The sequence below is a fragment of the Dama dama genome, chromosome 5 (genome assembly GCF_033118175.1).
Source record: "Dama dama isolate Ldn47 chromosome 5, ASM3311817v1, whole genome shotgun sequence".
Lineage (NCBI taxonomy): Eukaryota > Metazoa > Chordata > Mammalia > Artiodactyla > Cervidae > Dama > Dama dama.
In genome coordinates, this window is record NC_083685.1 from 117,735,953 (window position 1) to 117,759,293 (window position 23,341).

The 23,341-nt window shown below is 49.4% G+C and overlaps 1 protein-coding gene across 1 annotated transcript in view; it reads right to left on the reverse strand.

Annotated features, from left to right (window-relative positions):
* Positions 1–23,341, reverse strand: part of ERN1 (endoplasmic reticulum to nucleus signaling 1) — an 83,470-nt gene that overhangs the window by 22,356 nt on the left and 37,773 nt on the right. The window contains exons 3-10 of the mRNA XM_061144388.1: positions 13,921–13,954; positions 12,589–12,661; positions 10,601–10,673; positions 8,015–8,137; positions 6,117–6,218; positions 4,532–4,793; positions 2,949–3,027; positions 1,555–1,720 (exon numbers count right to left, since the gene is read on the reverse strand). Of these exons, the coding sequence (XP_061000371.1) occupies positions 1,555–1,720; positions 2,949–3,027; positions 4,532–4,793; positions 6,117–6,218; positions 8,015–8,137; positions 10,601–10,673; positions 12,589–12,661; positions 13,921–13,954 (912 nt within the window). The remainder of the gene's footprint in view (positions 1–1,554; positions 1,721–2,948; positions 3,028–4,531; positions 4,794–6,116; positions 6,219–8,014; positions 8,138–10,600; positions 10,674–12,588; positions 12,662–13,920; positions 13,955–23,341) is intronic.

Here is a 23,341-nt window from a genome sequence, read left to right on the forward strand (position 1 = left end):
GGAGTGGGGGCAGTGCATGGGCTTCTCTCTGTGATGGGTTCTTTTGTGGCAGAGCACAGGTTCTAAGCGCTTGGGCTCCAGCAGTTGTGGCAGACAGGTTTAGTGGCCCCAAGGTACGTGGGATCTTTCTGGGGCAGGGATAGAACCCATGTCCCCTGCATTAGCAGGCAGATTCTTAACCATTGGACCCACAAGGAAGCCCAGTTTCCAATAATTTTTCATTCTTAACCACTGGTAGACAGTCAATGCAACCTATAACTGCTTTATAAGACCAAGTGGCCCTATGATTTTAATGGCCTCTACCCATCAGTTCTTTTTATCCTCCACTTTGGGCCCATTCACAACCTGCTTTCCAAACTACATCCATTCAGAAAAAAGGGTAGAATTATTTTGTTATCTCCTCTACCCATTATTTGGTAAAAGTAATAACCAGAAGAAGAATGGAACAAGGAGTCAGGATGAACAAGAACAACAAGGCCTGGGTGATGGTAAGGGGACTCCAGGACATCAAGCTTCCTCTCTGTGATGCCCAGTTACGCCCCCTCTTGGTGCGTAAACGGACATATGACACCCGAAGGCAGTGAGTGTGACTGATGAAGGCAGAGGTGACAGGAGCTGTGTCTCTGGCGAGCCTCCCAAGTAATTAGAGTAACCCCCCATCCAGATGCCACTGCCTGGCTGCCTCCCGGGTCTGCAGGCTCCTAGGCGGCCCCACCTCCCTTTCCCGGCGCCCCAGGTCTGACCTCTGTCTGCCCGGGCCCCAGTCCGCACGAGCACTGGGAGAGAATGGTGGGGAGAAAGTTCATCAGCCCCTGTACTGCACCCACTCTGGGGCAGGGGACGGCAGAATCGGGGAGTGGACGCCACACAGGAAGGGCAAATCTGATCAAGAAAACTCCGTCTTGCTCTAATTGCTTGGGATGCTCACCAACAGCTCCTGTCACCTCTGCCTTCCTCGGTCACACTGACTCACAGGGGCCTCCAAGCCTGGGGGCCATCAGGGATGGCAGCAGAAACGAAGAGAAGGGAAAAGGGACCATCCCACACCCCCGGGACTTCTGCCTGCTGAGGCTCCTGGACCTCACTCCAGCCTCTGACTCTCTTCTACCCTCCTGGGTCTTCAACTCTTTCCTCTCCAACCCCTCCTGCTCACCCAACACCAACTCCCAAGTGAATTCCTCCACAGAGGATGCCTGCTTCCTTAACTCTTAACTGGATATAACAAGGGAGCTGACCTTGCAAAGGTGTCATTTGTGGGAAATCAGGAAATAGTCCAAAGTGCCTGGCACAGACATCCAGCACATGTCAGATCAGCGCACAGAGCTTGCAGTATTTAGTACTGGTGTTTTGGGACATTAGTGAAATGATTTCTGAGAACTGACTTGGTAATACAGCTAGCCTGGTTTGTTTTCCTTGGGGGTGAAATAGCCCGCGGTCTGAAAGACCAGCGTGGACAGGCGCCGAGCACAGAGCTGAGCGCTGTGACTGGTAATGTCGTCTCTTGGCCACAAGGGGGCAGCAGGTCGTCGCCGGCGACCCGGGGAGCTGACTTACCGATGAGTAGCCAGTAGTTCCGCAGGTAGTTGAGCTTGCTCTTGCCTTTGAGCCCGGGGTCGAACTTCAGGTCTGTGCTGGGCGTGATCACACACTCCCCTTTGTCCCCGATGGTGACACCGTCGGTCTGGGGGCCTTCCAGCAAAGGAAGGGTGCTGCCCCGGGGCTGTGAAGACAGACCGGAGTGAGGCTAGGGGCGGCCAGGAGGACAGCAGTATTCCTGTGCGGAGCTGGCTGGGAAGGCAGTTCAGTTCAGCCGCTCAGTCGTGTCGGACTTTTTGTGACCACATGGACTGCAGCACGCCAGACTTCCCTGTCCATCACCAACTCTGGGAAGGCAGAGCGGGATTCAAAGTCCCCAAGACGGGCAGGAGCAGCCCTTCCCCTAGGATATGACAATGCTGCCCTGATGTCTTTTAAAATTCGGCTGTCTTTTTATTTATTTATTTACTTATTTATGCTACACTGTGCGGCATGTAGGATCTTAGTTCCTGGGCCAGGGATTGAACCTGTGCCCCCTTCAGGGGAAGTGTGGAGTCTTAACCACTGGGACGCCAGGGAAGTTCCTTGGGCGTCTTTTGAAATGTGGACATCTCTTTAAATCTAGGAACAGGGAAACAGGAAGGGTGTGTGCGGAATTCCACAAGGCTACTGTGACAAGCAGATATAAGTGATGGAATTCATACATGGTACAAGTGACCGGGGTGCGAACGCTCCAACTGCAAGCCCAGTGCTGGCTCGGGCACTGCTGGACCCTGGCAGGCCCTGCCCCGAGCAGCTGACAGACTCACTGGGAAGACAGGAGATGCCAACCAAATAGCTCAAACACCGTAAGGACCAAAACAGCAGCCCGGACGGTGATGCCTCAGATTCTCAGAGACGGGGCGCTTGAGGCAAACTGGCAAGGCTGGAAGAGGCTGGACTAGTCACCAAAGGATGCTCAGGATTTGAGGAGGAAAAGGGAAGAAAGGAGAACAATCAAAGTGTGAGGCGCAGCCCCAACAAGGGCCGAGAAAGATGGACAGGAAACTCTTGGAACTCGGGGAGGGGAGGGACAGTGCAGTCCCCACAGTGACACCGGCTGTGGGGTGGATGGGCACCGCGGGGCTAGCCTGCGAAGGGCCTGAGCCCCAGCTGGGGAGTCCAGACTTGAATCCAAAAGCCAAGGGGAGTAACCCGGGCTTCCCAGGCCCAGGAGGCTGCCTTAGTCAGAAGACTCTGCTGATGAGGTAGAACATGGTACGTGCACAAATTATCTCTGAGGATTTAGGATGTGTCTTGTGTCCTTAACAGGATGCTTGTATATAACTCAGTTGTTTTTTGCTGAAATGGAACAGGAGTGCTTCGAGGTTGCCTCCGTGAGCCCCACCCCCGAGCCCCCAGAGTGGACTTACCACAACGGCGACGCCCTCGTGTACCATCGAGGGGGAAGCGTAGAGGCTGGTGGAGTATTTCCCCACATAGAGGGTGGGCCTAGGAGGAAACAAACAGATACATGCATTCCACTGTCATTTAAGCTCTGGACCCACAAAAGAGGGCTTTCTGGAGAGAGTCACAGCCCTGACTACCACCCCGAGGAAGAAGCACATGAACCGCCAAGCTCTAAGCGTGCGTGGAGAGGGTGAGAGGCAAGGGGACTGCCCTGGGCGTGAGGAGAGCAGGACCACCAGCCCTGATGTCACTGATGCCTTTGACGGGCCGCCTGCCGGCAGCCCGGGTTTCCTCATTTGCAGGTGGCGGGTCTGCCCCGGTGGGTCTGCCCTCAGAAGGGACCCTGAGCAGTGATCATCCGGGGGAGACTGAAGGCTGGAGTGCGTGTAGCCACCCCACAGCCTCTAAGACGGCCCGGCCAGCAGTTGATGACTGACCTGCCACCAGAATCCCCACCATGATGGCTTGTGGATGCCTAAAGATTCTAGAGGTTCTACAGAAGCCTGGAGAAAAGTCTCATCTGAACGCCTGAAGCAAAGGGGGTGCACAAAGGGAAATTCCAACTGGGTGAGACTTCTGGTGGGTGGTCTGTCCCTGTCGGGGTCACTGAGGGGAGGGGACCTGGCTTTGTCCGTGGTCGTCATGAGTGTGAGAACATGAGGCTGCACATCCAGACCCTGCTAACCAGGGTTACTCTCAACAGCCAGGCTGGGGGGTGGGTCACCCACTAAACTCTCTACACCTCTCTCAACAAACACCTTATTTGAACAGTGCTATGAACTCAGAGAACATTACACGCTCACTTGATCTTCTCCACGGCTCGGCAAAATGGGAAACTGAGGTTCAGCAAGGCTAAGCTGAGTTAGCCTGACAGGCTATTCACAGGTGGGGGTGGAGAGCACGGGCCTGAGTCTTAGATACACACATACTCTGACACTTTTTTCCTGATTTTTAAAGCAAATACAACTTACAAAAAATTTTTTGGAAAATACAGAAAGTTAAAAAATAAACAACCTCTCTCATATTCCCACCACAATAGATTTAATTGCACTGCAGTTACACTGGCAGTCTCTTTCCTATATCCTCCCATAATTTTGGCTTCCCCAGTGGCTCAGCGGGTAAAGAATCTGCTTGCAATGCAGGAGATACAGCAGATGTGGGTTTGATCCCTGGGTTGGGAAGACCCCCTGGAGAAGGAAATGGCAACCCACTCCAGTATTCCTGCCTGGGAAATCCCATGGATAGAGGAACCTGGTGGGCTACAGGCCATGGGGTCGCAAAGAGTTGGACGGGACTGAGTGACTAAGCACCCTAGCACCCATAATTTCAATGTATTTAATATTCAAGAATCTGAAGTATCCACGGGTGCCTACTTCTTAAGATTCCGAGGTTTTTGAACAAGCTGTTCTTGGCTGTTTATATTCCTCATGGCTTCAGGGGTGTCTGCCCCATGCCCTGGCACCCAGTTCATGGTACAGCACACTGCTGCAGGACCAGAACGCCAGGGCCACGGCTGCCCCCTTTCCACCCCGAGTCCTGGACTCACGTCAGCTTGCTCTTGGCCTCCGTCTCCTTGGGGAATGGGTACTTCCACTTGGTGATGCGCCCCACCTCCCCCGACATGAAGGTCAGGTAGCGCAGGGTCTCCACGGCGACGTTGATGTGCATCACCTTCCGCAGACCCTCGTGCTGCCAGATGTAAAAGGCCACCACGGGCGAAGCGTAGTTTTGGATCCACAGGACGTCCCCAGACTCGCTGTCCACCGTCACCACCAGCCCATCGCCATTGGACACAAAGTGGGACATCTCTGTAAGGATCAGATAAACACAGCGTGTCAAGACTCACCTCAGCTTGCAACCACATCCTCCATGCTCCTGCCAAGCTGCAGTCACCCGGCCAGAGGAAACAGGCCTTCTGGAGTGTTCTCAGAATGCCTCCCAACAACTCTAGTGCCTTTCAATGAATCTGCTCAGGCTCTATGACAGCGAGAGCTGCCTGGTTTATAAACGGGAGACAGGGTCACCCTCTCACGTGGCGGTGTTCTTTTTTCACTTGGTAATTCGAGTCAATTAGTGGGTTTCCCTGGTGGCTCAGATGGTAAAGAATCTCTCTGCAGTGCAAGAGACGGAGGCTCCATCCCTGGGTCGGGAAGATCCCCTGGAGAAGGGAATGGCAACCCACTCCAGCATTCTTGCCTGGAGAATTCCATGGACAGAGGAGCCTGGCGGGCTACAGTCCATGGGGCTGCAAGAGTCGGACACGACTGAGTGACTAACACAATACGCACACAATTAGTGGGAGTAAATAGTGCAGAGAAGGGAACCAGAGGAGATCCTGAGAACCTGGCATCTTACAGCCATCCTTTCAAAGCTACCAATCAAGCTGGACAGTCAGGGCTGACCACTGACACTGGCCGCAGGAGACCCCAGAGGACATCTGTCAGACTTTCGGGTACTGGTGTTAAGATGGCAAAACTGGCTTTTAGTTTTCATACTGGCCGCAGGAGACCCCAGAGGACATCTGTCAGACTTTCGGGTACCGGTGTTAAGATGGCAAAACTGGCTTTTAGTTTTCATTTGAGTTGGGGGAATGCTTCCTAGAGAAATAACTTGGGAATGAGCCACAGTTATGGACGTGGTTGTTCATATCAATCTGACATTTAATTCTGCTTCCCATGGGCTTGTAGTCAACTCCTGCGACAGAGGGACTCCACGAAGTGTGTCCTCCCTCCTCTCAGGGTAAACTCGCCACTGTTTTACCTGGGTTCCCTTCATACTTCTCCCTCAGGCCCCTGCCTTACACACTGGCTGTTAAAAAATAGATAAATAAAAGGGAATTCCCTGGCAGTCCAGGGGCTAGAACTCATACTTTCACTGCAGGGGGCCTGGGTTCGATCCCTGGTCGGGGAACTAAGATCCTGCAAGCCATGTGGTACAGCCAAAAAAGAAAAAAAGAAAACAAAAACCCCGTTGACTGTTTAAGTATTTACTACAAGTCCATGGGAAGTCCAAAATCTGGTGACCAAGAAGGTCTTAAAAGGAAATTCGGCTTTCTGGAACCCTCGTTTCCCCATGGGGCATAAGTGCCCGCCCGACTGCGCCATGCCAGGGAGGCTGGGCGGCCTACTCACTGTAGTCCCCGTCGTCCTCGGGCAGCGCGGCCGCGTAGTCGAAGTAGGTGGCGTTCCAGCGCAGCTCGCGGGTCTTGGTGTCGTACATGGTAATGGTGTATTCTGAGAGGGGAACACACAGCGGCCTGTGACCTGCAGGGGCCCCGCCACCTGCGGGGGTGCTGACCTCATCTAAATCACAACAGACGAACCCTCCCCAAACGGCGTCTGAGAAAGTCCAGGCTGTCCATGTGGGGAGACAGAGGCCACGGGGAGGAGGACTGGAGTCCCGAACGCATGAGCGAACCCGGCCCACAGCCTGTGGAGCAGAGACAGGCCGCCCATGCTGTGCCCTTGAACTCAAGGCTCCCGAATCATGAGCAATGTCCTGGTGGTGTTTTAAGCCACTTAAGTTTTCGGGTGGCTTACTATACAACAGAGAGCGGACATTAGAAATCGGTACCTAGATGTGGGATGGTGCCATGACAGAAACCTAAAACACGCGGCACCGACTTTGGGACTGGGAGGCAGATGGAGGCTGGAGGAGCAGTAAGGGAACAGCTGATGGAAGCGGAAAACGATGAGCCAGGTTAGGTGGTGGTGACACAGTTATTAGTAAGACCACTTCTTGCTGTAACTGGAAAAATAGAAAGATTTAAGCAAGTGATGAACTTGTGGCTCTGACTAAGGAGATTTCCAGGCAGGATGCAGAACACGCCAAATGGTTTCTCTTAACTGCGTTGGTACGACACAAGGCCGATAAGCTAAAGAGGAAACCACTCCGTTTTCAAGTTGAATGTAGAGGAAATATAGAGGGTCCGGGACTGATGCTCCAGCTGGAAAACACTCTCAACATAAAAAATGGCCTTAGGGCAGGACTTTGCAGGTGGTCCAGTGGTTAATAATCTGCCTGCTAATGCAAGGAACACAAGTTCGATCCCTGGTCTGGGAACTAATATCACACACACTTCAGGGCAACTAAGGCTGTGCGCCACAACTATTGAAGCCGACGCTCCCTAGAGCCTGTGCTCCACAAGAGAAACCACCACTATGAGAAGCCCGTGCACTGTAATGAAGGGTAGCCCCCGTCTGCTGCAACTAGAGAAAGTCCACACGCAGCAGCAAAGACCCAGCACAGCCAAAATAAATTAATTAAAAGAAAAAGGCCTTAGGGCAAAGATCAGGTTCAGGTGCTTCCAGTAAAAAATGGCTTCAGGGGACAAGATCAAAGCAAAGATGAGGCTGTAAGACCCTCCTCTGGGGCCTCAGAAAGATTCAAGGTGATCCTCCATCGACCTGCTTCCCCTTGTAGCTCTATTTCAGCTGTCCGTTCCACAGCTCTCATGGAGCAGCGGTGTAGGTCAGGGCGGCGCCTGTGAAATTTGGAAGGCGGGTCCCTGGAGGGAAGGGCCGCCCGCCCACCCATTCACTCGCTGCGGCCTCTGAGCCCCCCCCACCTGTCAGCATCATGCCAGGCGTGGAGACTCGGCAGGCGAACAAGACCAAGTCCTGCCCTCAGGAAGCCAACAGTCTAGGCAGGAGGGCAAATACGATTTAGAAATGCTTGGCGACAAGAGTTGAGAAGGAGGAGAGGGCTGAAGAGAGAGGAGGTGAGAGATGGTGTGGTGGGGAGGCTGCTGATGCCTAGAAAGGGCCAGCGATGGGCGGTGTGGACAGCTGAGGCTGAGGCTGAGGCAGCCGCAGAGATGGGGGCTGTATCACAGGAGCTTCATAATCCCCGGGCAACGGGGAGCTCCCAGCGGGTATCATAAAGGGGAACAACCTGGAAACCTGTGTGTGGACCAGACCCCTCTGGGTGTGTTCCAGAGAATGAAGCCTGGAGGCAGAGACCCCAAGGGAAGGCTATCTCAGGTCATTGCAATCAGGCAGGCTGTACACGATCAATGGTTCCTTCTTACCTGTTCGCCCCAGATACAGCAGAGAGGCTGATGGGCAGAGGCTGTCTGCAAAGGCTGATGACAGGGTCTGCTGCTTCTCCCCGGTCAGGAGGTCGATAACATACCAAATGTCCTGCTTTTTACCTACAAGGTCACAAGGACACGTGGTGGTTAACACTCACCCAACATGGAAAAAAAAAATATCCCCACCAAATGAGAAGCCCAAGATGCTCTCTGAGCTGAGAAACAGGCCTGAGATTCTCACGAGGTTGAAGACACTTCTTTGATGCTCTGTGGGTGACCAGGTTAATGGTAATGGGCAGATAATAAAGCTTCTTGGGCCACTGGTTTCTATAACAACTTAATAACCTAGTCGTGGTATAAAAATGTCTCCACGCCTAATAACATAACAACTCACAGATTTTATTGCTCTGATGAGTAGCCTTAAATATGAAAAATCTGGCCTGTTAAGACAAACCTTTTCCCATAGACTAGGATCTATATTAATCCAGAAATGCACCCAGGGGCTCATCTCCCTGGTAACCATCATTCACACATCTCAACATCCCTACTAATGAGCCCTCATGTAAAGAGGATCTACAGACACTATTTTATAACTCTAATTAGCTGGTAACTGTGACTGGGCAGTAGAGCTGGTGGCAACTACGTGCTAATGAGGCCAAAGTTATCTCGGCCTCGACCAGTAAGTAAGTGACTCCCCAGCCACACGCTACACCCCTCCTCTCGGTCAGCTGATTAAAAGGTATGAGCTGGTGGACAGCGTAGCTAAACAACACAATTAGCAAAACTCAAACCTATGGTTACATACACCAGGGCATCCTGGTAATGGCAAGTTCCTGAGAAAACTGTTTTATAAACACTCCGTATTGTTTTAATAATTTTATTATCTGTTTGTTTATTTTTGGTTGTGCTGGGTCTTCATTGCTGTGTGCAGGCTTTCTCTAGTTGCGGGGCACAGGCTTCTCATTGCAGTGGCTTCTCTTGCTGCAGAGCAGGGGCTACAGTAGTGGCAGCTCCTGGGCTTTGAGCACAGGCTCAGTAGTTGCAGTGCTCGGGATTAGTTGCTCCGAGGCAGGTGGATTCTTCCCGGATCAGGGATGGAACCCGTGTCTCCTGCACTGGCAGGCAGATTCTTTACCACTGAGCCACCAGGGAAGCCCAATACAGGGTATTATTTCCACTATGATTTCAAGATAAACACAGCTCCTGCCTGAAGGTCAACACCTTCACTGTGATGTGCACGTTTCTGTTTTGTAAGGTCTGTCTTCCAAAGACAAGCCTTCTCTCTGCACACTCGTCTCTTCCTACCTTATTGGCTATGTTTCCTATTTCAAGGGACTCTTGGAAGCCGAGTACCGAGATGCCAGCAAGCTCACAGGGCACGTGAATCTGCTAAAGCTACACCTAGTTCTAACAGAGGGAGCGTGCGTGCCAGTCCACACGTCTGAAACTCGTCCATGGATCCTAACTTCCTGCTCCCAGCGACAAATCTTAATATGAAAAAGATCTGAAGATGGAGATAAAACATCACCCAACAGCTGTGGCCAGAATCCCTTTCTGTCTGGCCTGGGCACCCGTCTGGTTACTACAAGGACCGTTGACAGTCTGCGTGACCCAGCTACCACTTTAATGGATGGGTCGGGGCAACTGCCACAACTTTAAATGCACCCTAAGTAACGAATTGTTGGTCAGAGCTGGAAGATCAGCCAGATAACAGTGACTACAGATGGTGAGACGATGTTCAGAAGGGCCCGGGCATGGCTCAGAGCACAGAGAAAGCCTCTGTTGATCACTTCCCCTGAATCCCTGGGCCAGGGGCTTCCTCACTCTGAAGGTGTGGAAAGAAGAGCCCCAGTCTCCTTAGACAAAGATGTAAAATCCAGCCAGGCCCTGTGCTTGAGACCCAGAAACACACATAAAAAGCCTCCAAGGCATGAACAGGCCGTAAGCACTTTCAGTTCCTCAGAAAGAAAGCTGCTTTATAAATACAGGATATTATTACTACTATGCTTTCAAGATAAATACAGCTCTCCTTTGTGTCACAAATGCATTTTTATTGACATTTTGGCAGCAACCTGGTCAAAGAAAAGCAGCTGATCTGATGCTTTGAAAGACGTGACCCCTGTAGGTATGAAGGCGGCTTATCTAAGCAAGCTGTTAAGTGCTGTTTTTATCCAATATTCTGATAGCAGGAAATACTAAGAAAGCCCTATAATTAATAGGCAGAACCTGGCTTCCCTTTCTTGGCTCCGACTACTGTAATTCACTTTAAATTTCATCCAGTTGCTTCTGGGTATGTTGCAATCTGTAAATCGCAGGGGTAGGTCAACACAGCAGCTGAAAGCTTGTTCAATGAGTAACCATATGAATGGTGTCAGATCTGCTCCCAAGTGGGGTGGCAGGGGGAACCCTTTCTTAACTGGTCAGCTAATCCTGGCCTGAACCAGCACAACCGAGGCAAGAAAGGCCTTCCCCAGAAGGGTGGGTAGAGGAATGACTATACACACATCTCCTCTCTCTCAGACCCACCACCTTCCCAGATTGCGGCGTTCGCTTCCAAAAGGGATCAGCGTCAGGAACTCTTACCCATGTAGAGAATGCCATCTGAGCTTCGGCACGGAGATGCCTGCACCAACTCAGGGATCGTAAAGGGAAGTTTCTTTAAAACAAACCAAAGGGAAAAAAAAAAAAGCAAAGCAAAAAAAAGTTAACAAGGTCTTGTGCAATGATTACAATTTCACTGCAGTCTGTTTCTGTTACCCAATTCTGCTAAAAAGAGATGGCACATGGGGGTTTTCCTAACTGGAAACCAAGGAGAAGGGGGCACCTTGGCTTCCAGGTCCTGGGTGCCGGCCACACTGGGTCTTTTCTGTGACACGCCCCCTGGAAGTCTCTAGTCCAGAGCCCTTCTGGGGCTCTTTGACCTTTTCTGAAAAGACACACAAATATGGAGAGAACTACACAATCTTTGAAATCCTAAGGTTTGGGGGGTGGGGGCGGAAGGGAGAATTGCCCTGTCTTGGAAAACTGTCCCAGAGCTGCTCAGACGGGAGTAGAAAACACCCCTCAGAGTGGGAGTCAACCAGGAGACTCCTGAAGGGCGGGCTCGAGGGAAAAGAGAAGCCATCACTCTGTGGGCAACACAGGAGAGTTTGGGGAAGGAAGAGAAGTTTTGGTTTTTCTCTAGCAACGAATTCTCCTACTGAAAAACAGAAGAAGATTGGGCTTTTTGGTATTAAAAGGAAGTTATGGTAGGTGCCGGGAAAAGAAACTCAGAGCAGTCTGCATGTTTCAACTGCATTTCATCATAAAAACCGATCTTTCAGAGTTGACAGCTGACATCTGACAAGCTCTTTGGGTTCGAGTTTGTTTCAGAGCACTTTATTTTTGGAACATTCTGTGTTCTTGAAACCATCCCGTGGATACCTGCCTCATGACAACTGTCACCTTTCTTGCCAAGAAAGCAAAGTCAACAGAATTTTCAGGAACCAATTATGAGGATTTTCCTGTCATCCCAATGTTTAAACTAAGCCTTAGCAGAAAAAAGTATGCCCTGGAGAGGCTGTCCTGAGTGGGCTTCTTCCAGGTGTTTCTGAGGATTAGAAGGTTTTCAGTCTGGAGTGTTTTCCAGTCTGCAGTGTCTGGCTGAGTGTGGCCACTTTGGCCTCCTGATTCGAGGCCCAGGCTGGAAACCACGTTCTTGGAGCTGCTAAACCACACCAGGCGGTTTGCGGGTGGTGGCAAGAGCAGCCTCTGGAAGGCGGGGGTTCATGGAGCCCCCCTCCACCTGGTGCTTTGGCCTTGGGCACATTCCTTCACCTCTCTGGGCACACTTTCCATACCTCTGCTGTGGAGATGACCATATGTGTGGGCCCATTTCTAAATTCTCTTTCTGGTGAGCTTTTTAAAAAAATCCTGACAACCTAGGTCAATCAAATGGGGACTTTAGGATTGGGACCTAGACAGTATTTTTTTAGAGATTTTCAGGTTATTACAATGTGCAGCTAAGGTTGTGAACCACTGGTCTATTCTCAAATGGAGGTAGGAATGGAATATAACCCACCCACCCCCACCAAGGGGATGTCTATTGGGGGAGTGTACAGTTTTGCAAACTACACTGCTCCCCCAAATTAAGAATCACTAAAGTTAGGGATTTCCCTGGTGGTCCAGAGGTTAAGACTGCACTTCCACTGCAGGGAGCATGGGTTTGATCCCTGGTCGGAGAACTAAGATCTTGCATGCCAGGTGGCCAAAAAATTTAAAAAAAAAAGATAATAATAATAAATCACTAGATAAAGTGAGTCCTCTTCCTGAAGGAATATCACATCCTTCCAGTGTGCTGGGTGAGCCCTGAGAACCTGTTAGTACAGATCAGTGTTTTTAAACTCTGGGCTATACATTTAAAAGCTCATCGAGGGAGCTATGAAAAGACACCTCTGCCCAGGTGCCAGTCTGGACCACCTGATTCAGATTCCCAGAATTTTTTGTAAGTTCTCAGGTGATCTTGATGTACAGCTGCGGTTGAAGTCAGTGGTCTAGAACCTCCGGAGCACCAAGAAGCTAAATACACTCACCGTCAGGCCTTCGTTGTTCTTGCCCCCAAGCGTGTACAGGCTGCCATCATTGGGATCTGGGAGGAAGGCAGGCCTGCAGATCAAGCAGTAAGTATTAGTGACAGATTACAGCCCAGGGCACAGAATAAAATACCAAAGCCAGGCAAAACCATGATTGGTAGGGAGGGGTGTGTGTGTATAAAACAATTCCATCCACTTCTTTTTCATCTTAGCCACAGATAATAAAATATCCTTCTGGTAATCTCCAATGGTCCCCAACCTTTTTTTGGTACCAGGGACCAGTTTTGCGGGAGACGATTTTTCCATGGACAGTGGGGTGGTGGGTAGGGGGGAGGGTGTGGTTCAGGATGATTCAAGTACATTCCATCTATTGTGCACTTTATGTCTATTATTATTACACCAGCTCCACCTCAGATCATCAGGCATTAGATCTCAGAGGCTGGGGACCCCTGGTCTATACTATACTTGACGTGGAAAAAAAAAAAAACAACCGACAGTGGAAAACTAGTTCAAAACCTCAGAAGGGTAAATCATCATTTGGTCAAAGCATGCTGGCTAAAGGTACAATAGGGGAAAAGGACCCAGCAAGTCTGCTTTTCAGTTTCCAAGTCAGCTGCACATACGGACCTCAACAATTAATGTTTAATAGCATGGCATGGTACCTAAACAGGGAGAACAAATGTGTCTTTGGTGTTCCACAAACATTTATTTTTAGGAGGCAATAAAAGCAGACACTGACAGCTTGACATGAGAAAGAAGCTGCCTAGGGGATGGGCCGGGTTCTCACCCACTGCTTCTCAGGGAGCAGGTTCAAGGTGCTCTTTTGTGACACTAACCTGCTAACCACTGAATGACGACCAGTCACGCAGAAACCCCTGGCTGAATCTTTTCTCTCCCCAGTTTAGAGCATCATTTGAGGCTCTCAGAGATGCCATCCAAACTTTTACTCCAACATACACACTCTAGTAACAAGTCATTTTCTTGTCTCCTCTCCACAGTTTAGCACAGTGAATGGGGCAGAGATCCAAAGATGCCTGGGCCCTTTTGAGGACTTTGGAAGCTTAAGCTCAAACTTACCTTAAATTACATCTCAAAGAAGCCTTTTTAACACCCCTGCCTCCCCACCTCGCCCCTCGAGGAACTGACCACCCTCTTCCCAATGCAGGCTTCTTTCAAAGTACCCATGAGTCTTTCTATGTCTCAGTTATTCTCATTCTACTTACTATTAATATCTATGTACACATGTGCTCCCAGCAACTAGCTGCATAAACACTGACTGAGGAAAACAGAAAATGAACCAAAGGGGAGTGTGTGGCAAATCAGAACACTTACTCTTCCACGTGTGTTGGAACCTGCAGGACTGGATCTGTGCAAAAGAACAACAGAGGTGCTGTCAGACTCTAAAATGTCAAGATTCCTACAGTTCCTAGGTCCAGCTCACAAGATGGACCAATAAATTTATCTACATGAGAAAACGTAGGTGAAGGCACTTTAGAAAACTCACACAAAAATACAAATGTATGCTCTTGGGAGCGGGGCTGTGGGGGCGGGGGGGGGGGGGGTGCTTCCCTGGTGGCTCAGCGGTAAAGAACCCACCTGCAATACAGGAGATGCAGGTTCAACCCCTGGGTCGGGAAGATCCCCTGAAGGAGAGCATGGGAACCCACTTGAGTATTATTGCTGGGATAATCCCATGGACAGAGGAGCCAGGTGAGCTACAGTCCATGGGGTTAGACAAGAGTTGGACACAACTTAATGACTGAGTACATGCACACGCACATGCACACACATATGCAGAGATGCATCACTCATGCAAGCTCTTAGGTCTGTTGCTGAGATTGGAGAGAGGGCTGAGGGCAGGATGGAACTGCTCTCAGGAAAACATGCCTGTGACTTGGAGGCTGGACATATAAGGAAGCACAGTGACAACCCACAGTGGACAACGGGTCACAGTGTCACTATCGGACACATTAAGGACTTCTAAACCTAAACCATCTCTGGGTCAGGTACCTGGCGTGGTGCTAGATATTTCCATTGGGAAAGCAAAACTGTGGCTTAAGAAGCAGTTTTGCTGTTGATGAGAATTTGACTGGATGGTAAATGGATACATCCCTTTGGGCCAGCAATATGATGACTTTAGAGCCTTTGAGTGTTCATTCTGCTTGATCCCCTTTGATCCATTAATTCCATGTCTATAAAGTCTGGTTTAAAAACAACACAAAATATATAAAATGCCTTCTGAACAAAGATCTTCACAGTAGCATCACAGATGACCTAACTGTTCAGGGATGTGGTTAAATTATGGAATGTCCACTTGGCAGAAAATTAAGACTTCTAAAGTCACTCAGTCATGTCCAACTCTTTGCAACCCCATGGACTGTAGCCCGCCAGGCTCCTCTGTCCATAGAATTCTCCAGACAAGAACACTGGAGAGGGTAGCCATTTCCTTCTCCAGATCTTCCCAATCCAGCAATCGAACCCAGGTCTCCTGAATTGCAGGGAGATTCTTAGAGCTTCTAAAAGGGCTTATAAAGTTTTACAACTATATATGTTCAGGAGAAAAAAAATAACATTGTACCTAGAGTATTAATGCAGCTGAGAAAAAAAAAAAAACAAAAACCTTTGTGTGTAAAAAAAGAAAAAAAACGAGACGGAAAGGTCAAAAAAAGTGCTAAATTGTAAGTTGCCTTTGTTGGAAATATAAATGACTTCCCCACCTTTTCCACATTTCCCCAAATTTCTACAAAAGTAGGCATTACCTTTGAAAGAGGAAACACAGTTTTTCCTTCAAGTCATTTTAATATTGGGTTGGCTGAGAAGATTGTTCAGATTTGTCCCCTTGATGGTACAGAAAGACCCAAACGAACTGTCTGGCCAACCCAATATTTGCCGTCATCTGAGTGACAGAATTTCTCCTGGGCACAGATCACAAGGACAATCCTGAGTCCACCGGGTGGATGGAGGCCAATGACCTGGCAGTACTGTAACAGAGCTGAAATCCCAGGCAATGCGGTATTTCCAGCCACTGGGACCCCACAGGCTACAAGCCATGCTGCCCACAAAACTTCAAAGCTAGGGTCGAGGACGGCAAATGCTGTGATGTGACTCTGGATATAGGCTTTGCTTATGGTGACAGACAGCTGTCTAATTCCCTGGGTCAGCTGGGATTCTCAGATGAAGGAAACCCTTTCAAGCCTTATCATGTGTTGACTTTGCTTTGCAGGCCCAGCTCCCACATGAAGGCGGACCGGTGTTCACAACAACAGAGGCGCACACACCACATGTGGTCTGTGGGCAGCAAACAAACAATTCATTAAAACCAAGAGCATTTCAGGAAACAGGAGGAACTTTCGGTTGGTGAGCACATGGTGATCGTCCCCATTAATCACCTCTTGGTACACTCTCACAAACAGACTGATGCAAGAGACAGGAAATGAGGGTGCCTAGCCCTCACCCTCCTGAAACAGACAAGCAGCAGTTATAACCCAGTGCCTCCAGTGCATCCCAGAAGTTGAGCGTGCCAGGGAGAGCGAGAAGGCATGTTTCCAAGAAAACACAGCAGGAGGAAGGTGTCCATTCGATTCGTTCTGGCCACTTAAAGGTGCCGCATATCAACAGAGATGAAGAGGACACTACCAAATCCAAGCTGCTCACCAAAAACAAGACGTGGACACAGAGGGGGTTTCAGTGCCTGCTCCCGAGCTTATCTTTGCTGGTCAGTGTTTGCTCACTCTCAGGGTCTCCTCCTCTACTGTGGATTTTCCTGGTTCTCTAGAGCTTATTCAGCTTATCTGACATGGAGGCCTCAGGTCCCAAAGTGTGTCCTGCACCAGAAAGGTTCCAGTTAAGACACAGGCCGCTGGCAGGAGCCAGGGAAGGGCAGCTGGACATCTACAGCAGGGTTGAGGAGCCATGCTTCCTCCTAGGCTTAAGGGGACATGACCTCCAAGAGGGGCACCTTCTCATTCACTCGTAAAATAGGGCCCCTGGAATAAACATCTGCAGAGCTGCATGCATGTCACAGCAAGCAAATGTGGAACAATGACCTGTTCTGCATATTTTTCTTCTTAAAGAATCATTTGAATCTAAGGTTTCCTTTCAAATACTACAGGAAACTGGAGGATAATTACAATATTGTGATGGTTTTTGCCATACATTAATATGAATCAGCCATAGGTATACATGTGTCCCCTCCATCCTGAACCACTTCCCTGGTGGTCCAGTGGTTAAGACTCTGCATTCCCAATGCAGGGGGGCATGGGTTCAATCCCTGGTCGGGGAACTAAGATCACACAAGCCACGTGGTGTGGCCAAAATAAATAATAATAATTAAAAAAAAAAACAAGGGAAGGAAACATAAGACAAAAAAATGGCAGCCTGTTGATAACTGTTTAAAGATAGAATTGACAACACTGGCCTGTCATTTTACTGTTCTCTCTACCTCTGCTTGAAATTTTCCATATTAGAAAAGTTTAAAGGATAAAAATATTTGAAAAGCCAGCAAAATAAAAGGAAAAAGCACCAGCTGAAAATGTGCCATGGAAGCCCAACATGAAAAGGAGTTTTGGACTTAATAACGAGAACTGGACTTAGGCAAGATTCTTGCTCTTAAAAAAAAAGTCACCTTCATGTGAAAAGAAACAGTGGCCTAACCCTAAGGCTATAAACAAACACTGCTACAAAATAAGCCTCTCTATCTATGGAAACCGATAAGGACGAAAGCCATCTCACCACTCTGTTTTACTTTCAGAAAGGGCAGGAAAAAAAAAAAAAAAAAAAGAGTTACTTTACCAGTGTAAAAATGGGTGTTACTCAAGGGAAAGGTAAAGATATCAGGAGAGGGAAAAAAAAAAAGAAAATGCTAAAATCAGTTTTTGGTCTCCAAGATCAAGACAGAAACAGATCTGCCCACTGCTCCCCTGGGAGCGGCCACTGGACTCGGCTTCCTTGGAGGGTCCATTTCAGGCCTGATTTATTCCAGAAGATGACATGTATGGCTCCTGTTTTGTGCTGATGGAATCCCCCTTTTCAACCCGAGGCAGAAATGACCCAAGATAGACGTAAATATGTTTATCTCCAAAAGAAGTGAGTTTTCATCTTCCCAAGCATACCTTTTCCGCCATCCTCTCTCAAACCTCCTACCTCCTCCTCTGCACTGGGCCCTGACTGCACGCTGGACCCTGCTCCCTTCTTGAGCCCCGGGCCTCGAGGTCTCGGTCCATCACCAGCCACAGCCCTACGCTTCCAGCTGCTTCACCAGCCTGCGGGCGATCCCACGTGCCTGCTGCTGCCCCCGCCACGGGGCTTGACCCTCCCCTCCCCCAGTCTCTCCACTTCCTGGCCTCTGTGGCCCTGTGCTACTGCCGGATTTTTCACTCATCTCTCTCCCCTTCTCTCCCATCTATTCCTCTCCCCTCTCCTTCCCCTCTTCTTACTCCAACAGGGAAGAACTTTTCCTGGCTCTCGTCTCGGTTCCCTCCGAGAGCACACCCATCCTCTGTAGCTTCAACCATAATCACAATGGGGAAATTCTAGGTCCCCATCTCTCAAACTCTTCTTTCTGGACCCACTGGACATTTCCATCATCTCCTGCCAGCACCTCGACCACCACTTGCCCAAATCACACCCTCCATCATTCTCTCCAGATTGGCTTGGCGACCCTGTTCTCCTAGGAGACAGGCAGTCCTCAGACCACACTGCTGACGCTCATTTCTCCCGCAGAACCTGCCATCGGATGCCAGACTCTCTGGTCTATTTCATCATTCTGTTTCCTACTTCCAGCATCTTTTCAGCATCACTGGAACCCCTTGTCTTTCAAGGGCTCCCTTTTCTCCCAGTCTGTGTGCCCTTTGGGATCAGAAAAACCTAGGATTAAATCCAAGCTCTGCCACTCATCAGCTGAGTGACCTTGGCAAAACTACTTAATCTCTCTGAGCCTCAGTTTCCTGTCAGTAAAGAAAAAAATAAAGAGATAGAGATAATAACACCAAACTCAAAGGGCAACTTTATGTTGATTAAATAAAGTTAAATATATCTTAAGATTTTAAGTCAGTGCCTTGACATAGTGATGCTTCTGAAGACATAAATCAGATCATGGCTCTCTGCCACTCACAATCCATTGATGGGTATTTTGTTGCCCAGTAGAGGCTGATGTTCACCCAATGATCTGTGAATCCACGCAATCCCACCCTCCCACACCCACCCTGGCAGTCCCCCATTATTTCTTCCTTACTCTATTCCAGCCGTGCTGGAATACAGGCTACTCCTGGACTACCGCCAAGTCTAAACCTGCCTTGGGGCCTTTGTGTACACTGTTCCCTGTGCCAAGGTCTTTGATCAAATGTCACCATCTCAGAGAGGCTTTCCATGACCACGTCCTGCCCCCCAGGACCCCCTAACTCTCTTCCCTGCTTGATTTTTCTCCATGACACCAACCACCTCTGAAGTGCTATGTATTTTACTTTTTAAATGTCTGACTCTGGTCACTATAAGATCCGTGGGGGCTGGGATTTATCTTCTGCAGTTTGCCAACAAAGGTCCATACAGTCAAAGCTATGGTTTTTCCAGTAGTCATGTACAGACGTGAGAGTTGGACCATAAGGAAGGTTGAGCACTGAAGAACTGATGCTTTCAAACTGTGGTGCTGGAGAGGACTCTTGAGAGCCCCTTGGACAGCAAGGAGATCTGACCAGTCAATCCTAAAGGAAACCAACCCTGAATACTCACTGGAAGGACTGATGCTGAAGCTCCAATACTTTGGCCACCTGATGCAAAGAGCTGACTCATTGGAAAAGACTCTGATGCTGGGAAAGGTTGGGGGCAAGAGGAGAAGGGGATGACAGAGGATGAATGGTTGGATGGCATCAATGACTCAATGGACATGAGTTTGAGCAGTCTCCAGGAGATGGTGAAGGACAGGGAAATCTGGCATACTACAGTCCATGTGGCCGCAAAGAGTGGGACACAACTTAGCGACTAAACAACAACATATCCCCGACATCCTGGGTACTTTCCAAGTCCTTCCCTGGGTACTTCTTAACCACTGGTCCAGTGGTTAAGAATTTGCCTTCCAACATGGGGAACACAGGTTTGATCCCGCATTGGGGAACTAAGATCCCATATGCCATGGAGCAGCTAAGCCCAAAAGCCACAGTGAAGAGCCCATCAGCTGCAACAAACACCCAGCGCAGCCAAAAAAAAAAAATAGTGCCTGGCACATGAGAGGTGTTCAATATATTTACTGACTGAAACAATCAACAAATGTTAGTTTCCTTCCTACTTCCACTCTTGCCCTGCCTGGATATCCATCGCTGCCCATTCTATAATCCAGCAGCTATGCTCCATCAACCCTCCACCCAAAATCCACTGGGCAATCCCCTCTCCTCCTCCTCAGACTTCTAAGCACTGCTGAAGAAAACACCATAATCACTTGTGGAGATAGGAGAATATAACCATGGCCAGCTGGGCCCCGTGGCATAGGAGATATGTTTATCTACTTCCTGTTCTGTTCCTCACAGCTGGTGTTTCAGACTTTCATGCCTTGCCTCCAGGCCCCTTCCTCTCCGCACATGACTCCCCTCTATGGCACAGGGGAACTCAGAAGCTTCCTACCCCTCATCCTCCAGGTTTGCCAACCCCACGCCACCCTGCATATTTCTATAAAAGGACACGCTTTCACCTTCACATTCACAGATACTTCACACTCACACATCTAGAGCCCCAGTATCCTGTCTCCCAGGGGTCTTCAAGTCCTTCTGGATAACTCCTTCCTTTGCCTGTAAGCATGCCAAACTCCTCTTTGCACCTTTCCTAAATGCATCCATTTGAGTCTTTTTGGTTGTGTTATCTGGCTACACCACACAGTTTGTGGGATTTAGTTCCCAGATCAGGGATTGAACCCATGCCCTTGACAGTGAGATTTCGGAGTCCTAACACTGAACTGCCAGGGAATTTCCTCAAGTGGCAATTGAATTGCATCACAGCAAAGGCCCCCAACTCAGTTGGGCAAAGACAAACCCTTGAAAGGAAAGCAGTGCAATCTAATGCTGAAGCTACTTAGGGCTCAACACTTGTGGAGGACTGCTATGTTTCTCTTAAAAGTCTAAAACTTTAGCTGCCATGCCCTGAGAGCTGACTGTGTGCCCAGGGCCCCTCAGCACACGGGGGACCACAGGCCTTAAGTATTCAAGGCTCTGCAAAACCTGGGCCTAATTCTTCTCCATCACAACTCTTCCCAGAACTCAGCCCAGGCTTTCCTGTCTGTCTCTGAGGTCACCATCACCTGCCGAACTCCGTCTACCTCTGCGTGGCCTTCAGATGCCCCTTTCTCCAGGAAACCAAAGACTGAGCGCCCACTGCACTTGGCACTTAGCACATTTCTCAGGTGACAGGTACTTAATTGCATGTGGCCTCTCTGGTTTTCAAAGATCAGGGGGCTGGATTGAATTTTAAGCACTTTGTAGGGCAGGGACCATCTATTTTGTTTCTTGAGAAATACACACGGGAAAGTGCCTGGGGCTTATGATAGTTCAGTGAATAATCACAACGTGCACTCCTGTGTAACTGCTGCCAGGGTCTTTGCTCCCCTTATACTCAGCAGGTAAAGCTGTCTGTAGAATGTAAGGAAGTCGATAATTTAAGATATCCAATGTCGTACATGGAATACAGTCACTCAGATAAGTTTATCTTAGTGAGAAGGGCTTTTCCACACAGAAACCTACATGATAAAAGCAAAAAAGAGCTGCCCAGGTGTAGCTCTGTTTGTTCACTCACACTTAAAAATTATTTAAATTTACAGGGAAAAAATGATATGGCGTTTGCTTCCAAATGATGGAGATGGGCGGAGCAGACAGTCATGTGTGAGTCGTCACTGAAGCTGGATACCTGAGACTTTCACACTATTCTCTTTACTTTTGTGTATGTTGATGTTTTCCTAAAATGAAAAAAAAAAAAAATTTAAGAAGAGAAGCTAAAGAAAAAAAAAGGAGCTATTTAAGGAATACCTTTCTGGGAGGGGGGTGGGGGGATGAGGGGGGTGGGGTGGGATGTGGCGGGGAGGGTCTGAAAAGAAAGACCTGTTCTTCCTGCCCAGCCTCAGCTGTAGCATGAATCTTGACAGCCTGATCCTATAATGTCCCAAGGCTGGAAGAGAGAAGAGAAGCCCAGGGGAGGAGCATAAAGGACCCTGTCAGCACCATTTCAGGCTTCCCTCAACACAGAAAAATCTCTCCGACGAAGTCGGTCACCATTTGAGTTCATCGCTTCAGACCAGAGTTTGGGGCAGATGGCCTCTCTCTGCAGGTGACTCTGGGCCGACTCACTCTCACGCGGGAAGAAATCAGATCGCTTTGATTACAGAGGCTGCAAGAACAGGCTGCCATCTGACTGGAGCTCAAGGATCCCTATAGCATCCTTCCCGTCCCTAGATGAGTGCCGATATTTCTGGAACACATTGCTTCTCCGGTGGAATGTAGGTGGGTGCAGGCTTTACTGCCCTGCTCCTCCTCACCCTTCTTTCCAAAGCACCACCTCCCCGCTGCCCGTGACGCAGCCCACATTTAAAACCAGCCCCAGGGCTCCCCTGGTGGTCCAGTGGTTAAGAATCCGCCTTGCAGTGCAGGAGACTCGGGTTTGATTCCAGGTCGGGACTAAGGTTCCCGCACACCTTGGAGCAACTATGAGCCCACAGACTCTGGAGCCCAAGAGCCACAGCTAGAGAGTCCAGGCGCCACGAGGAAGGATCCCACGTGACCCAACTGAGATCCCGCCTGCGGCAACTAAGACCAGAAGCAGCCAACTAAATATCAAAGACAAAAAACAGCCTCAGGATCTCCCTGGTGGCCCAGTGGTTAAGAGTCCGCCTTGCAACGCCGGGAACGTGGGCTCGATCCCTGTTTGAGGAACTAAAATCCCACATGCTGCAAGGCAACTAAGCCTTCAAGCCACAGCTAGAGGGCCTGCAAGCTGCAACTGGAGTCTGTGCACTACAACAACAACAACAGAAATCCCACATTTGATGCAAGAGAGATCCCCCATGCTGCAGCTAAGGCCTGATGCAGCCAAATAAATAAATATTAAAAGACACAAACCAGCCTCCTCTCCGACTGGAAGAACTCTCCAGGAGCAAGTAAGACGTCTTGTCGGCTAGAAACTCTGCAAACCAGACCCTTCTCAGTGCCCCCCCAGCAGTGACCAGAAATGTCCTGGGCTGGCCCTCTTCAAAGGGATTGAAGCACTGAAAAACCACAGATGAAGTCCCAACCGCTCTATGCTCCCTGGAAGCCTCCCGGTATACCCAGTCTTTGAGAGCCTCCTTCCTTCTAGGAGCAAAACGACAAAGGGTGGACAGTAGGCGGAGAGACTGTGGAGAAGAAAGGGGTGAAAACCTTGGGATGTGGCGTGGTGGGCACTAAGGAGGGAGCAGCCGGAGGCTTTTGAGAAGAGAAATGTGGTACAAGACTCTGAAGGCAGGTGAAGACAGGCAGGCACCAGGGGACAAAAGGGGATGTGAGAAAGAAGCAGGAAGCACAGAGGGAGGGTAGCATAGGAGGTGTCCCTGGTGGTCCAGTGGTTAAGACTCTGCACTTCCAGTGCAGGGGTGAGAGGGTTTGATCCCTGGTTGGGGAACTAAGATTTCATGTCACGTGGTGCAGCCAAAAAGCAACAGCAAGAAGGGAACAAATAAAGAAAAATATGAAGGGTAGTGAGGAAGGCAAGGCCATAACCCCAGTAAGATGGTCTGAGACAGTTTGGG